This window comes from Nilaparvata lugens, chromosome 8 (genome assembly GCF_014356525.2).
Source record: "Nilaparvata lugens isolate BPH chromosome 8, ASM1435652v1, whole genome shotgun sequence".
NCBI lineage: Eukaryota > Metazoa > Arthropoda > Insecta > Hemiptera > Delphacidae > Nilaparvata > Nilaparvata lugens.
The window spans coordinates 16126135-16152054 of NC_052511.1; the positions used below are offsets into that span (position 1 = coordinate 16126135).

Genomic DNA, 25920 nt, shown 5'->3' on the forward strand with positions numbered 1-25920 from the left:
TTGAAAACTATCCTATCCCATGGACATGACTGATCTATACAAAAATGAAGCTTATATTATTTCCTAAAATATTCATCTCACAACGTTTCCTATACTGTATCTTCTATAGTTTTCGAGATATCCGCTCTTGAAGGTGTGATATTTTTGAAAAAAAACTCGTTTGTCTCAAATTTTCTGCTTTTTCAAAATAACTTGCTCTTCTAACTTTTTAAAAATCAATGGAAAAAATCCAGGCTAATTATGAGCTCATAGAGCATGGAATTCTCTTCAATTTGATCTATGATTTCACACTTTTACACATTTCTCTAAGTCTGTTGCAGCAGCTACTGTAGATGTAGTATTGAGTGTGAAATCTCCAGTTTTGCAAGAATAGACCAATCGACAAAGAAATTTCAAGGGAATGTTTTGAACACAATTTTTGACTCTGCGGTTTTGTTGGGACTATTTAGGTGAGGTACATATCAAAAGTCACCATCCCTACTCTGTGTGCTGAAGGGATGAGGTTGCTTTAAAAGTTGCATTTTCTTAGCTTTTTGTTTATAGCCTCATGTCTTGGAATAATATGTGCTCAACCAACATGACTAACAGAAATGAAACATGATACATTTTCTACAGTTTTTGTTAAGCGGAGTTTTGTAATATTTCCCACAGTTTTCGAGATATTCGCTTTTGAAGGTGTAAAATTGTTGAAAACAGATTCTTATCCAATTTTTTGCTCTTTCAGGACTTATAACTCTCCAACAGTTCGTCGTAAAAATTAATGCTCATCATAGGCTAGTAGAGCATCAAATTATCTTTAATTTGATGTATTATTCCACTCAAGTTTCCTTCCATTATTGTAGCAGCTTCTATGTGACGTAGAAATTTTAAATGTTGCAACAAGTTCAATCATTTGACAATGAAATTTAAAAGTGGTATCTGGAACACAATTTTTGGCAATCCAACTCAGTTGAACCTATTAAGGAGGTAGACATAGCAGAAGTGCACACCTTCATTATTATTATTTTGTCATATGAAACTGTATAATTTGAGCATAGCTTCAAAAGTGTATGACACGTCATATTGTATTCTAACCCCGTTCACAAATATTGTAAATAAATCATTGCTGAAGTGAAATTCCCCACTGCTCTCAAAATCACTAAAGTTATACGGTTTTCAAGAAGGGCAAACATGAGGAGATTACAAACTTTAGGCTCATTGCTTTAGTCCCTATTTTTTCAAAAATAATTGAGATTCCATTTGGAAAGCAATTTTATAAATTTTTGAAGGAAAATTACTTGCTTTGTGATAGCAGTTTGGTTTCCACAAAAGGCCTCTCAACCAACCATGCGCTGATTAAATTGGTAGAGGAAATTCTGGACTGTTTTGAGGAGAAATGTTCTGCTGCTGTATCATTTCGCGACCTCAGTAGAGCTATTGAATGTGTATCATATGCAATCCTGCTAGCAAAGTTGAAGCACTTGAAGGCTTAAGGATTAGCCCTGGAGTTATTCTCCAGCTATTTGCAGGGCAGATCTCATTATGTATGTGTGGATAGTAAAAGCTCGGGTTCTTTGACTGTTAGGTGTAGAGTACCTCAGGGCTCAGTCCTATAGCCCCTAGGTCCATTGCTATTTTGTATTATGATTGATGGTTTGAGCATCAATGTCTCTTCAAAAATAATCCTATATATGCAGATGACACCACAGTTCTCAATAGGAATTCAGATGACACTCAGGCTGTGGCACTAACTGAGTCTAATTTGAAGGTAGTTCAAATTTGGTTGAATACTAATGAGCTTCTCAATGCAGATAGAACAACTACTTTCACCTTTGGGCTTAAAATAGATCTGTATTCAATAGTACAATAAATAATCAATTTCCGAAATTTTTGGGAATCATTGTAGACTCTACTCTAAGTTGAGTATAGCAGTGTATTTGCCCAAACGTCTTTGTGTTGAACTGGACCAGGATGACATTCATTAGGCTTATTTTGGAATTTTTCATTCTCGTATTCAATATGGCCTAATAGAGTGCAGCAGAAGCGCAAGATTTATTTTTAATGCAGGAAAAGGCTGTCAGAGTCATTGCCAGATCTCCATTTCGTGAGCATTGTAGAAAAATTTTCAAGAGTTTGCATATATTAACACTCTTTTCATTATACATATATTATTACAATGCTTACTGTTCTTGAAAACTAATCCCTAATGGAGTTGAGAAGTTCTACACACACACATAATACATGATCAAGTCAATCTTTGAATGTAGCAAGAAGCAAACTCTACAAGACCGATCAAAGCCTATTACTAAGCCCCACTATTGCTGCAATCAGACTTATGAATAGGCTTCCCATTTAAATAAGGCAGCTTAATTACAGAAGGTTAAGAAATGTATTAGAAATATTCCTTAATAATACCTTCTACTCTGTTGAAGAATTTATGGAAAAAAGTTTTATTCAAGGATTTTGAAATAAATGAATAATAAGGTATCTTAGCATATGAATAAGGTTTACTGTGGCTGTTTATTGTTGTGTTGTATAAACCCTGTTTTTATCGTGTTGTTTTGACTTGCCTATTTGTCAAATTGTGATATTCTATTGAGGCTAATAAAGATATTCTATTATATTCTATTCTATTTATGGGCGCCTCTGATAACGGTGTGGATCCACTGAGTTGACATTAAAATGCTGCTATAATAATGGAAGGAAAACTTGAAAAAATTGGAGTAGGTAATACATTTAAACTAATGAGAATCTGCCATTTTTGTGTATGGTAATAATATTTATTTCGTACGTATTATGTATTAAAGTGCACTTAACGATAGGTTTTCTATTTATCCACCGAATATTTAACTTATGATACATGAGTTTTCTGTCTAATGTGAATGTCTGGATTTGGCGGAAAACTGGAATTAGCTGGAAACTGAAGCGGAAATAAGAGATTTTTGGGCCAATCTTTAGCCAGCACAAGGTAATTTTGCATGAAATATTTGTTTTAGATTTTTCTTATGTACCCAGACAATATAAAATACTCTATATATTATAGAAAAATTAGAACTCTAATATAAATTGCAAGCTCACTCTCTATTTCATGTCTATATTGACTGGACTACAGGTAGGACGATAGTTTTCCAGTCAAAAATCACAAGTTCTATAAAAACCTTATAGACCTTAGACCTCTAAACCTTATTTATAGACCTTGACAAATGAAAAGGTCTTTAGAACTTGACAAATCATAACGAAATAGGCTACAGCCACAGAATAGAGATATAATTATACTGTGATACAGCGCTGTGGGTGAGCATTTTGTGCGGCTACTATCCCCTTCATGGCCGAACTTCAATGTGACAGATGTGTCTTTGTAGTCACGTACTCTCACTCACTCTGTGGTCTGTCTTTCTGTTTTCGTGCTTTCTGCTCGGCACATGTTGACAAAATTTTCGCATAATTTGAGTTGAGATTGCAGTGTTTAAATTTATTATTTGTGAATAAAAATCATGTAAGTATACATACTCAAATATACTGTCTATTATTCAACGTCTAGATTGTATAAAAGTAATAAGATAGTTCCTAATTTTAATTTTGTATTGATGCTTGTCAAAAGTTTCGTCATCCACTGAAATTTTTGTCTAGTCCAACTTTTATTTCATTTTATCTCTTTTTAGAAAGTTTAATTGCCATCAAATAATCATTTAAAGTTATGTGGAACTTTATGTCTAAGCTAAAACTAATTATCTGTCAAATATTAAAGGTTAGTTTTTCATAGGTTATTTTCAATGTCGAAAAGAAAGTTGTTATCATTACAGTTGCTGATGAAATATTTCAATTTGCCAATTTTGTTTTAGACTATTTTCTTAATTTTTTAATGTTCAATACTTAGTTACCACTTACCAGGCTCTGGTTAGATGTCTTTGACATCGGCATTCAAGTTGTAAGCTTGGTTACATAAACACTTTTCAGAATCAGATTTAAACAACTTTGTAGTATTATACCTTAGTCTAATGAATGATTGTATTAGTAGAGATTTTTTTATTCAATCAACTATATTTTATTTTTCCAGACTAAAGTTATTAAACTACACAAGAAATAACAATGGAAGAATACGCAAGAGAACCTTGCCCATGGAGAATAGTAGATGATTGTGGTGGTGCATTCACTATGGGTGTAATTGGAGGTGGCATCTTTCAAGGAATTAAAGGCTTTAGAAATGCTCCCAGTGGGATATCAAGAAGGTTTCAGGTGAGTGTATTCAAAGTATAATTCAATTCAGTAATGTTTGATAATAATTATAAAGTGGCATAAGAGTATGCCTATATACACTTAAATATTCAAATTTCTCTTCGTCCAATTATCTAAAGTAATAGTACATCGTAAATCAAAACGTCTGTCAGAATCTTTGATAACTTATAAGAAATCACTTTGCTATCTTAGGCTAGGCAAACACCAGTTAGTCAAGACAAGACAAGACATGATCAGACACGTTCCGTCACAATACTTCACATAGTTGCTTATGAAGACTTGTCTAATTGCAATGATTAATCAGTGTGTGTTACGTTACAAGCAACTATGTGAAGTATTATGTCTGATCATGTCTTGTCTTGTCTTGACTAACTGGTGTGTGCCTAGCCTTATTCTTCATTTATTAAAAAAAAAAAAAAAAAAATGAAAATCATGCCAACGAACGATGAGAAACTTGACTGTAATTTTTTTCTATTCTAGCCTTTCTAAAATCATCAGGGAGTATTTCTAGAACTCATTTTACGATTCTAAGTCTGCAGAAGACATTTTTTCAAATCAATCTATGAGAAATCACACATGCGCTATAAATAAAATATAGTTTTATTGAACTTCACTTCATGATATCAACATCAAATTTGTTAATTAGGCTCTTTAAATTCCACAGGAATAACTGGTAGCAGAAGCACTGAAAACAATCGCTTCCCAACTTGCTGGTTGAACTAAAATCCCACATCACTCATGAATAAAGAATATTTTTTTCATAATAAATTATTTTTATTATTACAGCTTCAACTCAATCATTAATTTTATGTATTAATGTAATATAATTTGAGTGGAGATGTCTGGCAGCACTCTCAGACGTTATACAAACGATAAATGGTTGAAATAGCCTGACACATGTTTTATGAGTGTAATGTCTTGTTTTATTGGATAAATCATACCCACTCTTCGTTAGTTAATGCACTTTTAATTTGACAGGGATGCCTGGCTGGCCTGAAAACGAACGCACCAAAAACGGCGGGCAGTTTCGCAGTGTGGGGCCTGACATTTTCGACGATCGACTGCACACTGGTGCACTTCCGCAAGAAGGAGGACCCGTGGAACTCGATCATTAGTGGCGCGGCCACCGGCGGAATCCTGTCCGCCAGAAACGGTCTGCCCGCCATTGCCGGAAGTGCCCTAGTCGGCGGCATCCTATTGGCTATGATCGAAGGCATCGGCATCATCTTCACAAGGATGACCGCCGAGAACTTCCGGCCTCCCACGCCCGTCTTCAGCGACGACCCGTCGCAGCTGGGTCCGCCCCCCAACCAACAGTACCAGTAAATAGATTGTTTTGTTATTGTAGGTAATGTTTTGTAGTTACAGTTAAGTTGCAATGCTGCTGTCTTTGTTGCAATGCCATCGAAATGGCTGTCGATACGTTTATATCGACGGCTTGACGGAAGTAAGTTTATTGTGATCCATCTATCCGGATTCTCCCCTACTAGAGTTAAGTTGCAATGCCTTAGAAGTGTCTGGTAATAATAATACTCGTATGGCTTTTATTGGTGGGGAGTCCCTGACAGAAGTGTCTGGTGGTATGTTGATATTGACGATTTGGGAAAAGGAAGTTACTTGTGATCCATCCATCCGGGAACTGTTCTGGATTTCAATTGCAGTTCCTACACCATTAACAATACATATGATTATCAATTTACCTATAGTAAATACAGTTTATTTAACAAAATTCAAATTAATATAGAAAAACTATATTCTTTGAGCATTGATTTGATTCATTATCTCCCTTTCTTCCCATCGTTCAATCTCTAGTAGATTAGGAATTCGCCAGAGATTGATACTGGTGTTTTTACATTATTACCAATCTCTTGTCAACTAGTAAACTGGGATAAGCCATGTTATTGTCTTTTTTCTTTAGGGCTACTTTTAATATAAATAAAAATTAAATATCAGTACCCTTTTAAATTATTATATCACTACATGTTTCGGACACTAGAGTTTTTCACTTGAAAATGGCATTAATGTCCAAAACATGTTGTGATAAAATAATTTAAAAGGGTACTGAGACTTATAGTGAACTGGGAGTATACTAGATATTTGTAATGGTGTAGCAACCGAAACTAGTTCACGCTTCTCAAATTGTGTAATAGATAAGAGTGTTTGTGATTATCTAAAGTTGTCAATAGTTCAATATGGATATCCTAGGACTCTGCAGACTCTCTAGCAATATTTTTTGCTATTTCGAAGTAGAACTTCAAGAGCGGGAGGGTTATTGTTCTGCAGACATCGGTTTATGAATAAATATATTTTTTCATAAAATCATTTCACTTATATGGGCTACTTTATTAAAATTAATAAAAACGATATAAAAACTTGTAGTACCCTTTTATTAAAACATTTTAAAAACTTTAAAACTTTTTAACGACTAGTTTCGACCATTGGCCATTTTCAAGTTGAAACTAGTCGTTAAAAATGTTTTTAAGTTTTTAAAAATTTTTAATGAAAGGGTACTACAAGTTTTTATTGATATTTTTTCATATTTATTTGTTATATCAGTTCATGGTAAATATATATCGAACGCCACACTATCCCCTCAAAATGATCAATGATAATTATTATCCTTTGTAGTATCAAAATGGGATCTGTGATGTGAAGCTTTCGAAGTGTTAGTTAGCCTAATAGTGGGGGAGATCCAGGGTTGAGTTTGTCCGGGGTATAGCATTAGATACCTTCCATCTTTAAGAAAGCATACAATCGCGTATACTTCCTCTATGCTTATTTGCCTTGGAGGAATACAATGCTCCCAAAGCATACTAGTTTCTTCTATATCATTCCGTTATATGTTTGAATTGTGCTGCTCCTCCTCAGCACCAAAAGCAATTTCTGAAGCTTTTAAAGTGAACAATAAAATTAATTAATAGTTAGCAAATAAAGCTTTGTAAACTATTTAAAATGTTGAATCTTATGCCAGCTTTTTCTAGAGATGCAAGTCTAAATTTATAATATTGTAATTTCATCTAGAGTTATCAAAATTTTTGCAATATAGCCTACTGAAAATTCTAAATGATTCGTTGTTAGGTAAATCAGGTAATTTATTGTAGTTATCAATCTATAAAGATAATCTCATCAAATAACATACCATGAATTCGTGCTAGCTATGTTTATTTGACAAAAATCAATCGGTTTCTTTGAATATATTTATTCACAAAAAATATATTATGTTTCCTGAATAAGATAATATTTAATTAATGTATGAAGTACCTTCTTTGTGAGAATTAGTAAAAACTTATCATTGTTATCACTAGTATTGTGGAGTCGATGCTGCTAAGTCACTAGCCTGTTTAGATGTTATAAAATTGTACATTTATTCGTGTTACATCATAACTGGATTTATATATTTTTCATTTTATGTACATGCTACTTTGTCCTTCTTTCAGATCTGCTTGTTCACCCTGTGTTAATTTTGAGTCCTCATTTCTCTTTAGCGTCAGTTTTAAAGAATCAACAATAAGCTGACACTGTTTTTTCTAAAAAAAAACATCATATAAATTATGTACCTAATGTAGGTCTACATAAAAAACATAAAAACTAGGGTTTTCAAACTAATTTGAAAACTTGTATCTCAAGATCGTTTCTAATGCAAACGATCTCTTTCTAAGACTCATATGCTCAATAACAGTTAAGTTAAATCCTATAGTCAACCGCACGAAAATAGTCTGATGGAAATTGAAACAGATGAGTACTTCCTCACCCCTCCCGCACACAAAGACGTTGATAATTTTTCAGGTCTATTATAAAAATATTAATTCATTCTCATTTATAATAAGCTGTGGACAACGTTGATGAACTTGACAACGTTGCTTATTTAGCAACGTTGCTTCTACTCTCATCGGACTTATTGTGTGGTTGACTTAGCTCAAACCATCTTCTGACAAAACACATTTTAATGTGAACATAGTTTGATTTAATCCTAGAATAATTTAAACTTGGTTATATTGTACTGCTATTGAGCATACAGACCTCAGAGTATACTATAAACGTTATTTCTCAAAATTAACTTTATTTGTGATTGGGCAATACATATTTTAATGTTTTTGTTTGTGTATTTCTCAATATTAAAATTTGAGGAAACCAAAATCCAATTATTATTTGTGTAACTCTGAAATATTTTGTATCTTTCTTGAGGTTTTTCATAATTAACCATTCAGGTTAACTTTTTGTGACATTGACGTTCATTTCTTTACATTTATCCCCAGATTTTTCAGTCTATGATTTGTTGTTTAATCATAGAAAGCGTTCCAAATTGAAGAAAAATGTATTTCCAATGTATTGTACATAATCTATTGAATCAATTTGTAAATACAGTGGTTGGTTGATACACTATGCTGGATTGTTTCTATGTGACCTCATCCTTAACTATGCAGTCCATGTTTCCCCTTTTCATGATCAAACTCAATTTGTTTTTACTTTGGAAACTTAAGAAAAATTCAAAGGAATTTGAAAAAGCAGATACAGTAACTCTTGATTCATTTTTCCTTATATTAACCTTTTTTGAGTATGTGATGAAGATAGAGTCTATAAGACTCATATATTTTAAGTATTCAAAGTTTATTAGATAAATCATGTACTGTACTCTAAATAATAATAATATATACGCATTTTACAGAGATCAAGATTCTAACAAGATGTGATTGGGTTCTCGAATTTCTGACAACAAATTGATCAAGAAAACGTGTATACTTTTGAAAGTTATCGTTGAAAACTATAATTTTCAAAATAATTCAATAAATTCCTATGGAATTGGCAGTAGTTTTTTGAATGTTATTGTATTCGTTTGAATAATTTATGTAGTTGAAGTTCTCAATTCTTAATGACTAGATTATTAAAATAATAATCAGACGTTGATCTATGAAGAATTAAAAAATCGTTTGTTAATACAAAAATATTAGCTTTAAACAAAACTCATGAGAAACCGAAAAGTGTGCTCTTAATCAATCTACTATAACAAGAGTATTAGGAAATTGGAATCAAATTTAAAATTAAGAGTTGAACGATAAGAGCCACAGGCCACAGTATGAGGATTTATTGATTGTTGTTTCATGTGGATTGGATATCAGTGATGTTTATAGTTTGTACATAACTATGACGTATCATGAGATGTAGGATTGCTGCTTCCTTGTTAGTTCCAATTGACGAACAAATAGAAATAAATGAAACAAAACAATCGCGGAGAGAAATTGATGCATATGTTATAATGATAATATTCTATGAACAAATTTCGAAAATGATGGCTATCTTATTAATATTTCTGTGATAATTTCTAATAAGAAAAGATAAGTTCTTGGCAAGAAGTGATGCAGTAATTTCCAATAAGTGTGGTTCTATTAAGAAACTTATGTATCTAGATGTATCATTTAGATAAATAAATAAATGAAACATAACAATCGCGGAGAAAAATTTCTATTGATGCATATTTTATAATAACAATATTCTATGAATAAATCAAATTTCGAAAATGATGGCTATCTAAAAAATATTTTTGTGATTATTTCTAATGAGAAAAGAGAAGCTCTTGGTAAGAAATGATGCAGTAATTTTCAATAAATGTTGTTCTATTATTAAATTATGTATTTATTAAATTGACCTGTTGATGGTACATAAGTTTTCACGTCAAAAGTAGACTTTTAACTCTACCTCTCCACAAGAGGTCAAGTTGCACCTCACAACTATTAACAATTTTTAATTTGAAGCCGACCGGCATGGCTGAGTGGTCTGAGGCTTCGCAACATTAGCCTACTTCATAGCGCCTGATCGTGGATTCGAAACTCACTCGGAACATGAATATTCCATCTTATCTCATACTTTTAAGGTGCGTACAGATATACGCGCCGCGAAAATGAGCAATTCACTTTTAATCAGCTGATGCCAATCTTTATATATCTGTATGTTACCGTTTCTGTAAAAATACAGATATAGTCAGCTGATAAGAAGTGAATTGCTCATGGTTGCGGCGCGTATATCTGTACGCACCTTCACACAAGCGAAAGCTTATGCGGACGTCATCCAGCAAAAAATCGAAGTGTGAAGATTTTAAAGTTCAAATTCTTATATGCTAGATGGAGTGGTGGAACTAACTGCTTTTTCACAATAGATTATGTAAGTTATTTATCAGCGTACTTGAATAATAATACCAAGTGCTCTTTACTCAACTGTTGATAATAATCAGTCTATCCTGTGGATAATAGTTTTGTAGGCCTATTTTGAAAAAATAAATGCTTAGTCTACCGAATTACTCAGCACACCTTCAACTTTCTACTCAGCAACGACTAAAATACTTAGGCTACTGAGAAAGGGAGGGTTTTTTGTCAGTCTTTAAGGTCTTTTTAAGGTGCAATTCTTTAGCGACTACTCTACGATTCTAGCCGCACGGTTTTACCCGTCACAGGTTTATTCTATTTATACAATAATATTTCTCACATGAAATCAGAAATCTCATATTTAGTGCAAAGCTAGTGGTGTATGAAACGTCACTTTAATTCAAATGGAATGATGAATTAAATTAATACTATATTTTAATGGTTACAGCCGCTAGCGACTGAGCGGCTATAGTCGCGCGGGAAGAATCGCAGAGTCGTCGCTGAGGAATTGACCCTTTGCACCACATCACTGGTAGATGGATGATAGTGATTTTACGTTGTGGATTATACATTCTAAGAAAATTATGACAAATAATACAAATGAAGGACTCTTGTATGAGATGTATAGTACTGATATAATATGTACTTAGTATCGTTTCTCATGCAAAAATCTTTCTTATCATTAACAACTGTTCAATCGGAGGTTGACCTTTTTCTCATGAAGGGCTGCAGAATGCATTTACGCTATTCACAGATATGAGCTTAGCAAGCTAAGACCAATTGGAGATTAACCTGGGTCATACCGAAGAGGATACGAATTATTTTCTTTGTTCATACCTATCACGATGTGCTTGAAAACTTAAGCATTGTCGAGTGGGGATAAAAAGTCACGGCATAATCATTAGTGTGTTTGGATTATCATTGCATTTCGCTGTGGAAGGTCATGAAAAGGTGTAAAATCAATTATTTTTATGCCACCTGAATACGGGATATTCACACCTCTTCAATTTCTCCTTCCCACATTGTACAGTAGGCCTATACGTCGATGTTGAGCTACATTGAACTTTATATAAACATCGATGTTACTCGATATTTGGCTCTCGTGGTCCAAGGATGATCTAGATCTGGGGTATCCCCTGAAACTTATTCAAATACTTATTTCAGCGCCTCTCTATGCCTCTTCCTAATTTTTCTCTCTTCTTTCTGTTGATTCACTCCTCTCACTCTGCTGCGTTTCCGTTTCAGTCTTTCTCCTTGAATTTGTCACTTTTTGTCCCTTCCTCCTTGATAATTATCTTTCTTTTATAACAATATACATGGCTCTTAAGCTGAAGATTACATTAATTATTACTAAATACTAATAAATACAAATTATTACTAATACTAATAATATTATTACATTCCCTTTACTAAATTTTCTTTCTCTCTTCTTTATTTTCTGTTTATCTATGGCCTATGAGTCTACCCTTAGACCAGTTATAGAATAGACACTCTCGGAAGTCTAGAATCTGAAGCCAACATCTACTGCCATATCGCCAAATCGTGACGTCATCATCGGATAGAAAACTTTCAAATTGTGTCTATTTCAGAAGGATGTAAATTATTATTCATTAAAATGGTAAACTCCCGCTGGAATGGACACAATCTGCTATGGAAAACAATGTAAACAAACTCTACAGAAAAATTTTCTATCCGATTCTGACGTCACGATTTAGCGATATGGCAGTAGATGTTGGCTTCATCGACTTTCAGTATGAATATACAATGGGCCGTGTCTATTCTATAACTGGTCCAAGAGTCTACCAGATCTACCTTCATCTTTTTTCTCCGTATTTCTTCTAGTCTTCCTTGAACTGTCTCTTATTATCGACTATCATTATAATATTCCTAAATCAAAGCACTCATCAAACCTGGATAATGAACGTGAAGTTTCTAAATGACCTTCATCTTTATCAAGGATAATGAGGAGAGATGATGGGGATACTCAATCTCCGCCGCAAGGTACCATGAATTCAAAGCTAATAGTTTTAAAAATTAGATGATTCTTCATCGATTGGTTAATTATTCATTGCAGAGAATTGGAAAATCTTTATTAAGGAGAATGGGGAAACTCAAACTTCACCGCAAGGTACTATGTGTTCGAAGCTAATAATTTAGATACGGTACTTAGATGATGGGTAAACTCTATCCCTTGAACTCTTGTTTAAGGCGTTTGCAGCTGAAAAATGGAGTGGAAGGGGTTTGCGCAGCAGCTGGAGTGAAAGGTCAAAGTGGCGCAGACTCACAGAGGTCACAGAAGCTATCTTTTGTGTGGGGTGGTGGATCATCCTCCCTCTCGCAACCCTCCAATGAAAGGGACCCCAGCTCCCCGGGCATGCGCCCCCGGTCTCATCTCCCGAGCTCATATCCCACGGGAGACACCTTTCCTTCTCCCCTTTACCTTCTCATCTTTCCACCTTGCAAGATGATCACTTTCCGACCTGGGAACTTGAAAGCACACAGGTCCAGGTAGCGTGTTTTTTTTGGGATTGCTTATAAATCTGGGAGGAGCTCTTCACAATTTTAACAAATCGATTGGAATAAAATCTAAAATACACTTTTTAATGTCTTTTTTTAACACGACATGCAGTCAATTATTAAGTAAATTATTCAGTAAATTCTTAAATTAAGTAAACGGAATGGATCAAGAAATCTAAAATACATTTTTTTTCTGAGGACGATGCCCACATCAGCTACTGACTTCTGCGTTGGTGATGAAATGAAACTAATGATGATGATGATGAAAGATGAGTGGACCTAAAGATTTAGGTTGGTTCCGAATTACCGGGAATAGATTTTTAAATGGAATCTCATAAATATCTAGTAACTTATAGGTCTTAACTCTTAACTTATCATAAACTCATAATGAAGGGTGATTGAATATTCATAAGTATCCCTTGATCAAGATGTAATTTTCCTTCCTTATTTCCTTGATGGAATTTTCAGGTTCCAGGTGTGGAAGCTTCAAGCAACCAAGTTACATAGAGCGTGCTTTTTGTGAATAGGTACTTATGCAACTGGGAGCAAACTTCTATTAATACATCAATGATTTATTTCTACCTTGGTACTAGGTAGAAATCATAATTCACAGTCATAGTGAATTTCAATAGGTTGTATGGTTTTCTAACCTTAATAATTATATTATCAATTGATGCGGTTTTAATGATTGATGTGGCTTCTAATTTTGCTACAAATATCATTAAAATTAAAATAATTCTGCTGCAAATTTGCTAGTTGAAAATATTTAGCCATCTTTCAAATCTAAAATGGATTGAATTCATCATAATTTAGTCATATCATTATTATTCCTTCTTTGATTGAAGTGAAATTCAATGCGAAATTCTAAACTAATAAGAATTATTTTTCTCCTGAGTCCTCTTCCATGGTTGAGTTGTCCTTTAGCTGGTATGAGACTAGGCGTCACCTGTATCATAGAGAATAGTATAAGAAGATATCCTGTAGGTCGTTATGTTCCAAATTTGAAGCCGAATTTTTGTCAACTCAAGCCGATTACTGTCGACTACTGTCTATTACTACTGTTTTGATAGGGTGAGAGTGTAAAAACGTAAGAACGGCACAGTATGAAAGTCTACCAGCGACACATTGCTCCACGAAGAAAACATTAGGACTATCGGCTTGAATTGGCAACATAAATTGAATTGGCCTTGAATTGGCCCTTCACCATGGGATATCTTCTTATGCCTTTTTTTCTCTATGCCTATATTCATCAAATACTGTATTGAATATGATTATTATATTATGTACTTTTATTCAAGGGAGAAGATGAATCATAATTTTTTAAGCATTGATTGATTCATACTATTCGGATTGGAGCACCCTTCTTTATTATCTAAGAAGCAATCGACTGTGATTTCGCCAATAATAATTGATTGCATGGTTTAGTAATGAGAAACTAAGTTCTCAATTAGTTTTGAAAACTAAATACTCATGCTTTCTTCTTGAAATATGATTAATTCTACATAATAGGTAGGTCCTCAAGTACTTGTAATAAATTATTAATAGTGTAGGTATTGCACCCATTCATACTAGAACTAAACCATAAATGTCAAAGATCAGCATTGCATGAATCATTTAGATCATTTATCAAATTTTTGAGAGATCTAGCATTTAGCTAAAAACACGTCTTTCATATTTCGAAAAAAAACATTTTTCATTTTTCTGTATTGCCTCCACTAAGTTTCTTGTCTTCTTCCTCTTCAGAGATAATCAGTAAACTCTTGTGAGCCTCTCAACCATTTGTCATATCCAAAAACTCTTCCAGTTTTGGACATGGAAATTGTTTTAAGTTGGCTTTTATCGTTGGTGATAAAATATTATTTTCAGTTGAAGCGGCACGGTTAGGCATTTTACAACTGGGCTGTCACTCCTGAACGGTCCAATGAATAATACAAACTCCGACAATAATCAACTCTGACTGAAAAATGAACAAACAACTCGAAATACTGATAATTCTTGTAAGCTATTTAGAAACAAGGAAAACCAACACATTCAGCCAACTGATACAAGTTTTTCTACTGAATTCGTTCTTCTGAGTTTTTATTCGTCAATCTTTGCTCCTTTATTTGGGTTTGTAGAACCAAGTAAGCACTATTCTTGTAGACTCCATGTTCAATTATATTCTTAGCTCGGAGTAAGGTGATTGGAATACATTCTAATTACCGTACCTTGGCTGGAATACATTCTAATCAGCTTGGCTTGAACTATGTAAATAATTTGATCAATTTTATAGTGATACCTTTCATCATTCATGATATTTCGTACAAACAACCAAATTCATCAATAGATATAGTAGCAATAAGTTGCATGATATTCGTATCCTGTATTGTGTAGCGTTTAACAATAATGATATAATTTAAGTTAACTACTCCCCTAGACCTATCAGTCGATTACTCCCCTAGACCTATTAGTCGATTTTTTCTTGCCTGAGTTAAAAGTTACTTGGTCCCTGAAGGCATGGCTTTGATGTCAATGGAAAGGTGTGAGTATTGTCATTTGAATTGAAATAAGATCAGAATATTCACTAAACTTACCACCAACCAAGTGATAAATTGCATACCAAAATGTTTAGCGCAAATGGAAGTGGAGGGTTTGATGTAATTTTTCTATTACAAAAAAATTCTGATCCAGTGCTTTCATTTTAATTTGGAATTAGCATTTTGTGGGTAGCCTATTGCCTAGAATCTATATAAATGTAACTTGATGCTCATCCAACTTATGTAAGAATTGAAGAGAATAAAAAAATCCGTCCTATTCATTTCACCCACTCCGTCACATTCGGAAGTTTTTCAATCAATCTGGCTCGGGCTGAATCCCATTGATGGCTTCGGTAATGTTGACTTTCTGAGCATCGATGGTGGACTGGTAATTTATTGGCATAGATCTGTGAATTAGCATAGCCCCACAACAAAAACAACTCAGCGAGTCAAATCATACGATTTTAGTGGTCAGTTGACTTCGCTTCTGCACAGAATAAACATGTCTGGAAATCGACAATTCGGAAAGTCAATTTTGTTTTATGCGCTGTCTGGCACATTGTTTAAATCAAATAATGCTCCCATCCATATCGCCCAGTCGATAATCATTGGCTATATTCGCCAGTTTAAAGTCAGAGAGCCCGAGCTCTTGTGTGCGGTGACTGCCATCAATTTTCCTGCACATTCTCATGTATATTAATTAACGACAATAATTTTGCAGACCTTGCGGTCGTTTGTCGTACGGTTGATGTTCTATTCTAACATTCACCAAACTAGATTCCTCAGATTTGTTCACCACATACAGCGTGTAGTTTTCTCGGAAGAACGATTATTGCGACCATAAAATGGTCAAAGTTCCTGAAACATCACTTGCATAGAGCAATTATTATTTTGCTGAAACAATTTCATTATTAGCACTTACTGTTGAGCACTATAACTTTTCATAGTAATTCTGAAAGACATGCTGAGTAAATTAGCACCAATAAGACACTTGTAGCTTCAACTAGACGGCCGCAATCAGCTATCAAAGTTAGGAGGACCCTATAGAATAAATAAAAAAAATGCAGAGGCTGTATAAAGGATAAATAGCCAACTCATTCCAATAAAATAGGATTTACCATCATTATTCAACTACCTCTCATCAAAATCATAATCACTAATGGTTCATGGAATTTCGCGATTTTGATTAGCAGCGTACTGTACCTGTTCATATTCTACGTGAGTTGGAATTCAAGAGTTTGAAACTTATCGAAATCTTTCACATTCGTATATAACCTACTTCAACACTTACGATACTGTTCATTGTAAGAATTACTTTTGGTTATTTGATGGTAAGTTTTCGATTCATCCAAATAAAAAATCAAGCATTTTCACCTCACAAATGAGTATAATGGTGTATGTGTACCTGTACTCTGCTACTAACAGGCTTCTCTTGCTTCAGTTTCCCTAAAGGAAGGAAGAGCATACACCTAGTTGAATGAAAGTAGCTTCTGGAGAGAACGAGAGAGAGAGTGAGTGAGTGAGTGAGAGAGAGTGTGGAGGAGACTATTCTGCCTGCGGGACTCCTGATAATAATGATGGATCGGCAGCCAGAAAAACTTTCGTGTATCCTAATAACATTATGCTCACCCGACCCTCCCCTCCACCCTGCACTGTACATGCCTCAGACCGTTTCATCCCTGTTTCAGCTTTTGTGCACACTTTTTCCCTCCCCCTCCTCATCACTTTTCCACTCTTCCAACTCACACACATTTTTCTACCACTCGACCTCACTCCCATTAACAGACAGCTCAACGTCCTGGGAAATTATCTAGTTTCTCCCCTCTACTCCCAACCTCTACTTTCATCCCCCCCACACCGCACACTCATGTCACGAATGGAACTCGACGAGATAGGTTGGAATGAAAACTGGAAAACTCTGACGTGCGATTGGAGAAAATGTTTTTGTGAACCGTGTAGGTGTCTGACAAAGTTCTCACTGCTATTTCCCAATGCATTCTAAAAATTGGCTGACTAAATCTATCATTCACTACGTGATAATTTAATAGTTTCGCCGGGTAATTAATTCATAATGGTTCCGTTTAATTCCGGACAATGTATAATGTGATTTATTTCCGATTTTATCATAACATTCTACTTTGCTCATCAAATTCCGTCATCATCTAAGACTGGCCACCAACGTAGAATAGAAGAATACATAGTAGAGTGATTCTTATTTTTCTATAGGAAATTCTACAGCGCATTTAGAGAAGTAATCAAGAGATCAAACTAATGAATAGATTCAATACTCTTTTACAATGTGATGCGAATTTTAAAAGAGAAACTGATACACTGTTCGAGAATTCTTTTCAATAACACTTTTCTGTAATGTTGTATAACTTACAAGTTTTTCTGCCCCTGTTGCACAAAAGCCTTTTCAATTTTAATCGTAACTGAAAGCCACGAGACCCAGACGAGAGAAGATGTCTTTTCAAAAAAGGCTTCTTCAATTGGTTCTCGTGGAATTTAATCATGATTAAAATTTTACAGGCTTTTGTGCAGCCGGTTCTATGGCTTCTATTGCTATTCTTTGACATGCAATAAAGAAGGCGACCTTTCATTAAAGAATGCTCTTTGAAACAGGGACTGGTTAATAGAAAGAATTTGTTTAAGTATTCATTGTAGAAATTATTTGTAATTGTAGGTAGGTTTCCAATTCATACAAATAAAACATCCAACATTATTTTTCACCTCACAAATGAGTGTGATCACGGAATGAATATACCAGTGCTTCTCTACTCTGTGGTGTGATCAAGTATTGCCTGAGTGTGATTGTTTGCGTAGCAGCCTAGAGATCCTCGGTTCAAGCCCGCTCATCACCAACATTTTTTGAACAGATCATTGCCGTGTTATCGGATGGGCACGTTAAACTGTCGGTTCCGGATGAAGTATTACAGTCGTAAAACCCATTGAGGGTTTAAATTATGTATTCAGGCGAGGTGGAACTTCCGTCAGGAACTCCCCACCAATAAAAGCCATACGAATATTATTATTAGAAGAATAGTGAATAAGAAGTGGGGAAATATCTCAACAGTATAACAGATTCAGGATAATGCCGAGAAATTGGAGCAACAAGTAAAATTGACAGCAGATTAGTTGCAGACTTTGTTAATGCCCAATTACCTTGATCAAACACTGTTGAGAAGGAAACTTCTTGAAAGCAAGCAAGCAAACCATGACAAGTTTACAACATTCCTTAGAGGCGAGTGAGTGAGAGAGAAGGAGGCTGAATCGGCAAGAAGGAAGTTGTGTCTCCAAAGCAGGAAGTCTCGGGGGAGATCCTGTACAACCCTTGCAGAGATCCTAAGACAGGCACAACCCTTCTCCTCCACGGGGAATGGCAACCCTTCTGCTTACACTGTTGTCATCTGCAACTCTTGGGACAGAATATTTCCGCACATTGTTGGAGGTTTGCTGAGGGTAACAGTTGACAGACAGCTTTGCTTTCCAACATGTCTTCCTTCATTGATTAATCTTTCTTCTCGATAGAATCGTATTCGACTAGTGATATGTCTGTTTCCAGAGCGTATTTCTAAGAGAGAAATTCAATCCTGACTGAATATAAAATCGATCGTGGTTAATTTAATTCATAATGGATGTTGTTGTTTTACTTAGCATTTGAAGTTAGTGTGAATAATCCACCTCTTTAAATCAGGCGACAGAAAAGCTCTCGAAAACTATCAATGTAGTTTGATGAGCAATTTATCAAAAATATTCGAAAACATATAAAAAACCCATTATTAGAATAAGTACCTTCATGTAAAAATATCCAAGTTATTGCTAATTCTACATGACCACCAAAATTCTGAGACAATCCAGCTTTTGGGTAACTCAACATTAACGAGGAGATTGAAAAGGAAGAAGTCAACCGATCTGATCATCCAGGAGTGCTTAGTGGAAGTGAAAAAATTAATATATTAGTTTAGTGCAGTGATTATGAATGAGCTAATTTAAAAAAAAGAGAAGCTAACACAAGATTCTTCTTGTAAGATTACTTGAAGTACTTAATTTAGGATAGAAATAAACTGATCGTTAGTTCTAGTACTAGTAACAGTTATATTCAATTATAAAAAGTGAAAATAATGGATTATAGGAAAAATAGTGAGCTGCAAAATAATAAATGATGAATTCGAATACTCTACCTTGAATCTCTTCTTGAAAAAGGTAGACTGCAACCTCCAAAACAATATCTGAACAACCTGTATAGTAACATCTATAAAATGAATTTTAGTACATTCCATAAAATGAAAAGCAATCCATTTCATTATTTTCGAATCACATTCTAAGCACAATAAACTTTAATATGAAACTTTTCAGGAGGTTTTGAGTTTGATTCCTGAAAATTCAGTTTGAAAATTGCATTAGCAGCTATTCTCATCATATTCATAACTTGTAGTTTTTCATTATGAATAGGAATAAGAGACCTATTTACACATACATGTATCCATTTTATTTGAATTTAACACTTCCTTATAGTAGTAAATTACACAGATTATAATGTTATATTAATGACTTAGTATGTAGACGGACAATCAATCAATTTGAAAATAGCCTATTGAAAACAACATTATTTACACACATACAAGTGAGAATAATTTTCACTGTATTTCAATCATATTGTTATTGAATAGCCATTCTCGTTCACATTTTTACAACCAAGATTAGTGAAAATAGTTACCGTATAACTATAAATTATAATTCATCCTCTTCACAATAACTTATAGGAACAAATCCGTGGTGAATGTCTTGCGGAACATTTACTTAAAAATGTATTAGCAGACAAAAATTCAGTTTGACTTCTGTACTCCAGTATTCATTTAAAATAATAAGTTCAGAAATAAGTAGTGATAGTTCTGGCTTTTTCAGTCAAACTCTATTTTGACTGTATCATGATAGTGAGCTGATATCTAAATCAATTATATATTTTATTGATTGAAAACGATGGATCACTTCTCTCCTAGATGTAATAGAAGTGAATTCATGATATCAAGATGATGGAATGTAATTTTTGGTGAGCAGCAGTTAAAAAATATATTTCGAGATCCTAACTATGATATTTGAGAATAAATTTTCATTCCTGGAAAACACAGTTTTACTTGTCACATCCACGTTATTTATTAGACATTAATACAGATCTGCAGTTTCGTGCTGAAACCAGCACATCTTCAGCTATTCAAATTATGGAGCAATTTCACAACTTTAATTCTCATTCTGCCGAAGATATTTGCTAGTAACAGAATTAGCCTACAGTTGTATTTGAAGATGAGAAATCAACCAGTAAATTTTTTAAAGCTGCAAATCATCAGGAGAATAATTTCTTAAATACCTTCGAAAAATAAATGATTTCGAAAAGACATAATAATTTTCTTGAAAAGCCTACAGTTAATATTAGAAGATTGGATAATCCAAATAAATTACATTGAATCTGAAACAATAAGTAGACTTTTCCAAGATAATAAGGGAATTTTTCACCTCTATTAAAAACTTAAAATAAAAAAATGAAATCTATCATTTTAAGGTGGATAATCCAAATAAACTCCATTGAATCTGAAACAATAAGTAGACTTTTCCAAGATAATAGGGGAATTTTTTCAACTCTATTAAAAACACAAAATAAAAAATTGAAATCTATCATTTTAAGGTGTCTCAGGACAACTCCTTGAAATACATGGAAATTTGAAATTAAATTTCATGATAAAATTTGAGATATGTTGCATACAGTGTTCATTTTCAACCAAAAATACACCACTCAAACTCCAAAGATAACATCAGTCAAATGAAACAATAATAATGCTTTATTCCAAGAAAATGTATACTTGTAACACTCCCACACCAGTGTTATAATACACATTTCATTATCAAATCTTCAGTCACTTCCTGGAAGAGATCAAAAGTTGGTAGTTAGGATGAGATCGTCGATTGATTCAGATCACAAAAGTGTCGGCGGAGAATAAGTTTCACGTGTCTCGTCCATCGTCAGGAAGCATGGCTGTGGTGGGGGAGTTGCTAGTACTGCTTGCACCAGACAGTACACAGCCCTGTGAGCTGTTCACCCCCGTCAGGCTCTCAGCTGCCACCAGGCCTTCTTTCATGCGTTTCTTCTGCTTCATTCTCCTATTTTGAAACCAGATTTTAACCTGTTGAGGAGACAAATTCGAGTGTTTTATATTTCAAAATAAATTCGAGTTTCAAACGTAATTGACTTTATTATTGTAAGAGTGAATGCACACGAAAGGGTGATTTGAGTTAGCATAAATATAGATGTTTTTGTATTCCAAATAAGTTATTGAAATCCACAGTACAATCTAAAATCTGAAGTACAAATTTCTCATATGCCATTCGAAAACAGAGCGGTACTCAACTATTCAATTGTGGTAGTCTGAGGACAAATCATCAAATTTTTTATCGATTCTTCGATTTCTATTTTGATTCTTTGGCTTCAGATTGATTTCTACGGATTTTGAATGAACTATGAATTCACAGTTGGCTGAGTATGACTCAACTCATGTCCTCTTAACTAAATATACTTGAAAATACGAAATAAAGTTTTCAGGCGGCTATACTTATGTAGAAAATGATAACAGGGCTTGATTGAATTGAATAAATATTACTACCGATGGAGATGCTAGTAGTATGACTGTCTCTCGATAGTCACTGTGGATGTGTGTATTTCTACTTGTTATAAATAATACTATTTTTGGTAGGTTGAGGAAAAATCCTAGATTCTCAAAAGTTAGATTTGAGAAGTTTAATCACCCACAACACAATATAATAAACGATGAAAACAGCCTTAACTTACAGTAATTTTTCACAAGAAATCAAGTGAACTAGTTCTTCAACTTGATGATCGGGTTGACAATCTCAGGAGAACTGAAAATTATTTGAACTAAAATAACAATGAATGAGAAAATTGGCTATTACTACTAATATGAAAATACAACTCAAGTTCTCCTCGAAGAACTAAAAGTTCAAGAGATAATTCATAGAGAAAACGGGAAGTCAGAGAAGATATTCCTCAAGAATTGAGAAGTCAGAGAAGTCATCATTCCTGAAGAAGTCAGAGAAACTCTAAGAGGGGAGATTTCAGTGCTAGTCTAAGAAATTCATGCATTTATAATTATTATTAAACTTATGAGAGAATCAAAAAATTTCTCCCTTATAAACTATATCTCAGTAATTTACCTGAGTTTCATGCATTTAATTGAAACTAAGATGGAATCAACGAATCCCAATGATCGAATTCAACGAATTCGAAACCAACGAATTATGAAGTAAATTTCAGTAATTTACCTGAGTTTCATTCAACTGCAACGCAGAAGCGATTTCAATCCTCCTCGCTCTTGTCAAGTACTTATTGAAATGGAACTCTTTTTCTAATTCGGTGAGCTGCTTGTTGGTGAAATTGGTCCTGCCGCTGTTGTTTAGCAGGGCATTGGGACCTAGGAGACCCCCAGCGTGTGCCCCTAGCAGGGGGCTTGCCCCTCCACCAACCAGACTCCCACTAACGTAGCTGTTTGGCTGGAACTCCGGCGTTGGACTCTGTTTCGGCACTGTCAACAGAAAGTTACAAAAAATTGGTTAATCAATACTAATTTTTCTTAATCAATTATTGGTTTTGTGCAATCACACTCTCAGAAAACTTTCAAGAACCGTAACGATTTCCGCAGTCTCATAGTAACTTTTTTGAATTTGGAAAATGAAGTCTCGAAACAGTCTCAAAACTTTACAGTTTCAAAAACAACGATCTCTACCGTCTCATAGTCTATCTTTTTGAATTTAGAAAATGAATTTAGAAATCTTCAACACATTTAAAGGAAATTATAGTATTCTAGATCTTTGTTAGGCACTTCTGATCAACATAGTCAATTGTAATTCACCACTTCAATACACTTCATAGTTCACAATAAGCCTACTGGATAGGCTACAAGTAAAATTGATACTGAAATTTAGTAGCTTAGAGTAGTATTGATAAAGAAATGGATAATTTTATCTAGTCTCAATCCACTTGTAAGTCGGATGGTTCAAATAAACTTCACAATGCAATCAATTCCTCAATATCGGGAAAAAGCTGCTATGAACAATACAGTCGGACCAAATCACGTATGTATCTCCAGGAATTACGAGGAAAAATCGTTTTATAGTAAGAAAGTAATTCTCACATTATGGACTCTCGTATACACAAAGTAACTCTCGTATTTTGGACGATAAAATGAAGAGTATCAGGGATAAATGAAAAAAGAGTTCAACCATGGATTTACTGAATTACAGTACGGTGGTGAGTTTTGAAAATTTTAAATGCTTTTTGAACTTGCATGGTTCTTGATACTGGACTACGAATTTCCATTGATAAGAGTCTCGAATAGGTTCAATAAGAAGAACTCTAGGACTTTCAACTAGAACCCTACCAAATCCCATCTGTCTTGAAGATTGATTGGAGAAGCGGAGTTCCAAAACTTTCTTTTCTTGGTCACAGATTCATTCATTAGTAGCGGTCACCTGTCTCATTGTTAGATAACTTTTTCGTGGTACTTTTTCCGAAAAATAACAAGTTGAGCTGGAAAAGAGGAATAACAAAGATGAATCAGGTATTTTTGAGACTTGCATCGAGTTGGTTTCCCGGTTATGAGCAGGACTGGTGGTTGAAAAAAAACATGTTTATTATATTGTCATGAGCTCAGAATTTCCATTAAATATTCAGGTGTATTATATGGTGATATGTTACTTAAGCATATTTAGGTGATATGTGATGAAAATCATTACATGATAAATGAAAATTTTAGTGATTCACTATTCTTAATTTTTAATATTTTTGAGCTTTTGATTTTTAATTTTAGCATGTTTTTTAAATTAAAAAAAAATATATTCTATTATGTTATTGTTAATTTCATTTCAGTTTATATGTTTTTCGAAAGTGCCTTATATAGAAATCTGGCAAACAAAAATAATATTGCAGGCAAAATTGCAAGAATCTCTACAAATGCATTTGAGAATGAACCGCCCAAATCCTTCCATAAAATACGATATTCTATCCGTTTTTTCTTAGATTCACACTAATAATAACCAAACAATGTTTTTAATCCAGCCAATGTTTAGCTGAGGACTGTAAAGAAAGGTGTGTTAAAAGTATCCAAAATTATCAAATTATAAGCTTAAAATATAAAATTTTATCCTTTTTTCCAAACCTTTTCGAGAACGATGAGGACAAACAATTTTGAATTCTTTTCACATATTAGGTAAAGGCAAGTTGAGAGATGTCTGTTTATAAATATCCCTACATTTTTGATAACAAATGATTTGTTTAAAATCCTGTTTGAAAAATTGCTAAGTTGACCCAGTTGATACTGTCATCTACTGGCAGAATAAGGAACTAGGTCTCGAATAATAGATTACCAATCAGAGGGAAGAGTAGGCGTGGCTTCGTGTCTTGTTTTCTGAGCAGTTGTACACCACACGGTAAATGCTGCCATCTAGTACCTTAACTTGTTACCAAATCTCCATCAATTGTTGACCAATCAGTGAATATTTAATGAGACTTTTTTCAGTGACGTTTAATGAGTCTTTAAATATATTCTTAAGTGAATATTTAATGAGACTTTTTTCAGTGACGTTTAATGAGTCGCAAAAATGAATATACATCTGAAGGTGGGTTGCCAAACATAAAAAGGTTGTTAGATAATAGTTTTATGATTTTGATATTACGATCACAGAAAACTCCCACTTGATTCAGAATCTGATTCTGCTGGTCCGTTTTCACTGGATATTATAAATATTGGAGAAATTTGAAAATTTTTATTGTATTTGTCAATAATTGATATTACATTTTCAGTTTTCAGGTTTTCAACAGTCCGTTTTCAATGTAGCGGCTCCAATTTAAAGCAATGTGTCTGTGATATTAATTAATAAGTCATTTTTTTTCAAAATTAAAACTAGAACTTTTCACAGCCGAAAGAAAATGCTGCCTAGCTTTATATTAGTAATTTGAATGTTTAAATATAATTGTATATAATAATAATATCGATTGACCTGGCTGGCTCAGGTCTGGTGTCAGAGTTTTCAGGTCTCATAAAAATGATCAAATCCAGGGCCTCTTACATGACCTAACGACTCCTTTTCAGGCAGCCGCAGCCGGGACCTACTTAATTACAATACGATCGTAATAAATTATTATTATGAGTTACTGAAAAGTTTTTTAGCATGAAATCTTTGGGCAAAAAGTGGAAAGATTTATTCACTTTATCCTTTATTGGTTGATATGATAAGTACAGTATTACGAGTATTAACGAATTCACTCTCAAGAAGAATAATTGGGAGGATTACGACATCACTCTGGATGGTATAATTGATTATATTGTACCTGATTTAGTTCATATACGTTTTGAATGAAAAAGACTAAGAAATTGTCAAAAACCACAGATTTATTGATACTTAGAAAGACCGGTTTCGGTTATCACGGTCTTTCTAAGTATCAATAAATCTGTGGTTATTGGCAATTTCTT

At 33.9% G+C, this 25920-nt stretch overlaps 2 protein-coding genes across 4 annotated transcripts in view; one reads left to right on the forward strand and one right to left on the reverse strand.

Annotated features, from left to right (window-relative positions):
• The first annotated feature begins 2895 nt into the window (after positions 1-2895).
• LOC111055848 (mitochondrial import inner membrane translocase subunit Tim17-B) lies at positions 2896-9007 on the forward strand. 2 transcript variants are annotated; one of them, XM_039434109.1, is made up of 4 exons: positions 2896-2947; positions 4037-4215; positions 5194-5537; positions 8882-9007. In XM_039434109.1, the coding sequence occupies exons 2-4, from the start codon at positions 4069-4071 to the stop codon at positions 8904-8906; spliced, it is 516 nt and encodes a 171-aa protein (XP_039290043.1). In that variant the 5' UTR covers positions 2896-2947; positions 4037-4068; the 3' UTR covers positions 8907-9007. The 2 variants fall into 2 exon arrangements, with proteins under 2 accessions (XP_039290043.1, XP_022198841.1); XM_022343149.2 differs by lacking the exon at positions 2896-2947 and adding an exon at positions 3327-3475.
• A 10844-nt stretch (positions 9008-19851) lies between these two features.
• LOC111055858 (homeobox protein Hox-B1b) overlaps positions 19852-25920 on the reverse strand; it is an 84478-nt gene continuing 78409 nt past the window's right edge. For both annotated transcript variants that reach the window (XR_005571990.1, XM_022343161.2), the window contains exons 2-3: positions 22715-22974; positions 19852-21561 (exon numbers count right to left, since the gene is read on the reverse strand). Coding sequence is in view for 1 of the 2 variants with exons in the window: in XM_022343161.2 (XP_022198853.2) it covers positions 21382-21561; positions 22715-22974 (440 nt within the window). In the remaining variant the exon portion in view is untranslated. The remainder of the gene's footprint in view (positions 21562-22714; positions 22975-25920) is intronic.

Coding starts and splice junctions, on each gene's coding strand:
- LOC111055848 (XM_039434109.1), top strand. CDS start 4,069: ATGGAAGAATACGCAAGAGAACCTTGCCCATGGAGAATAGTAGATGAT. Junction 4,216..5,193: donor GGATATCAAGAAGGTTTCAG/GTGAGTGTATTC, acceptor TTAATTTGACAG/GGATGCCTGGCTGGCCTGAA. Junction 5,538..8,881: donor CCCCCCAACCAACAGTACCA/GTAAATAGATTG, acceptor CGCATTTTACAG/AGATCAAGATTCTAACAAGA.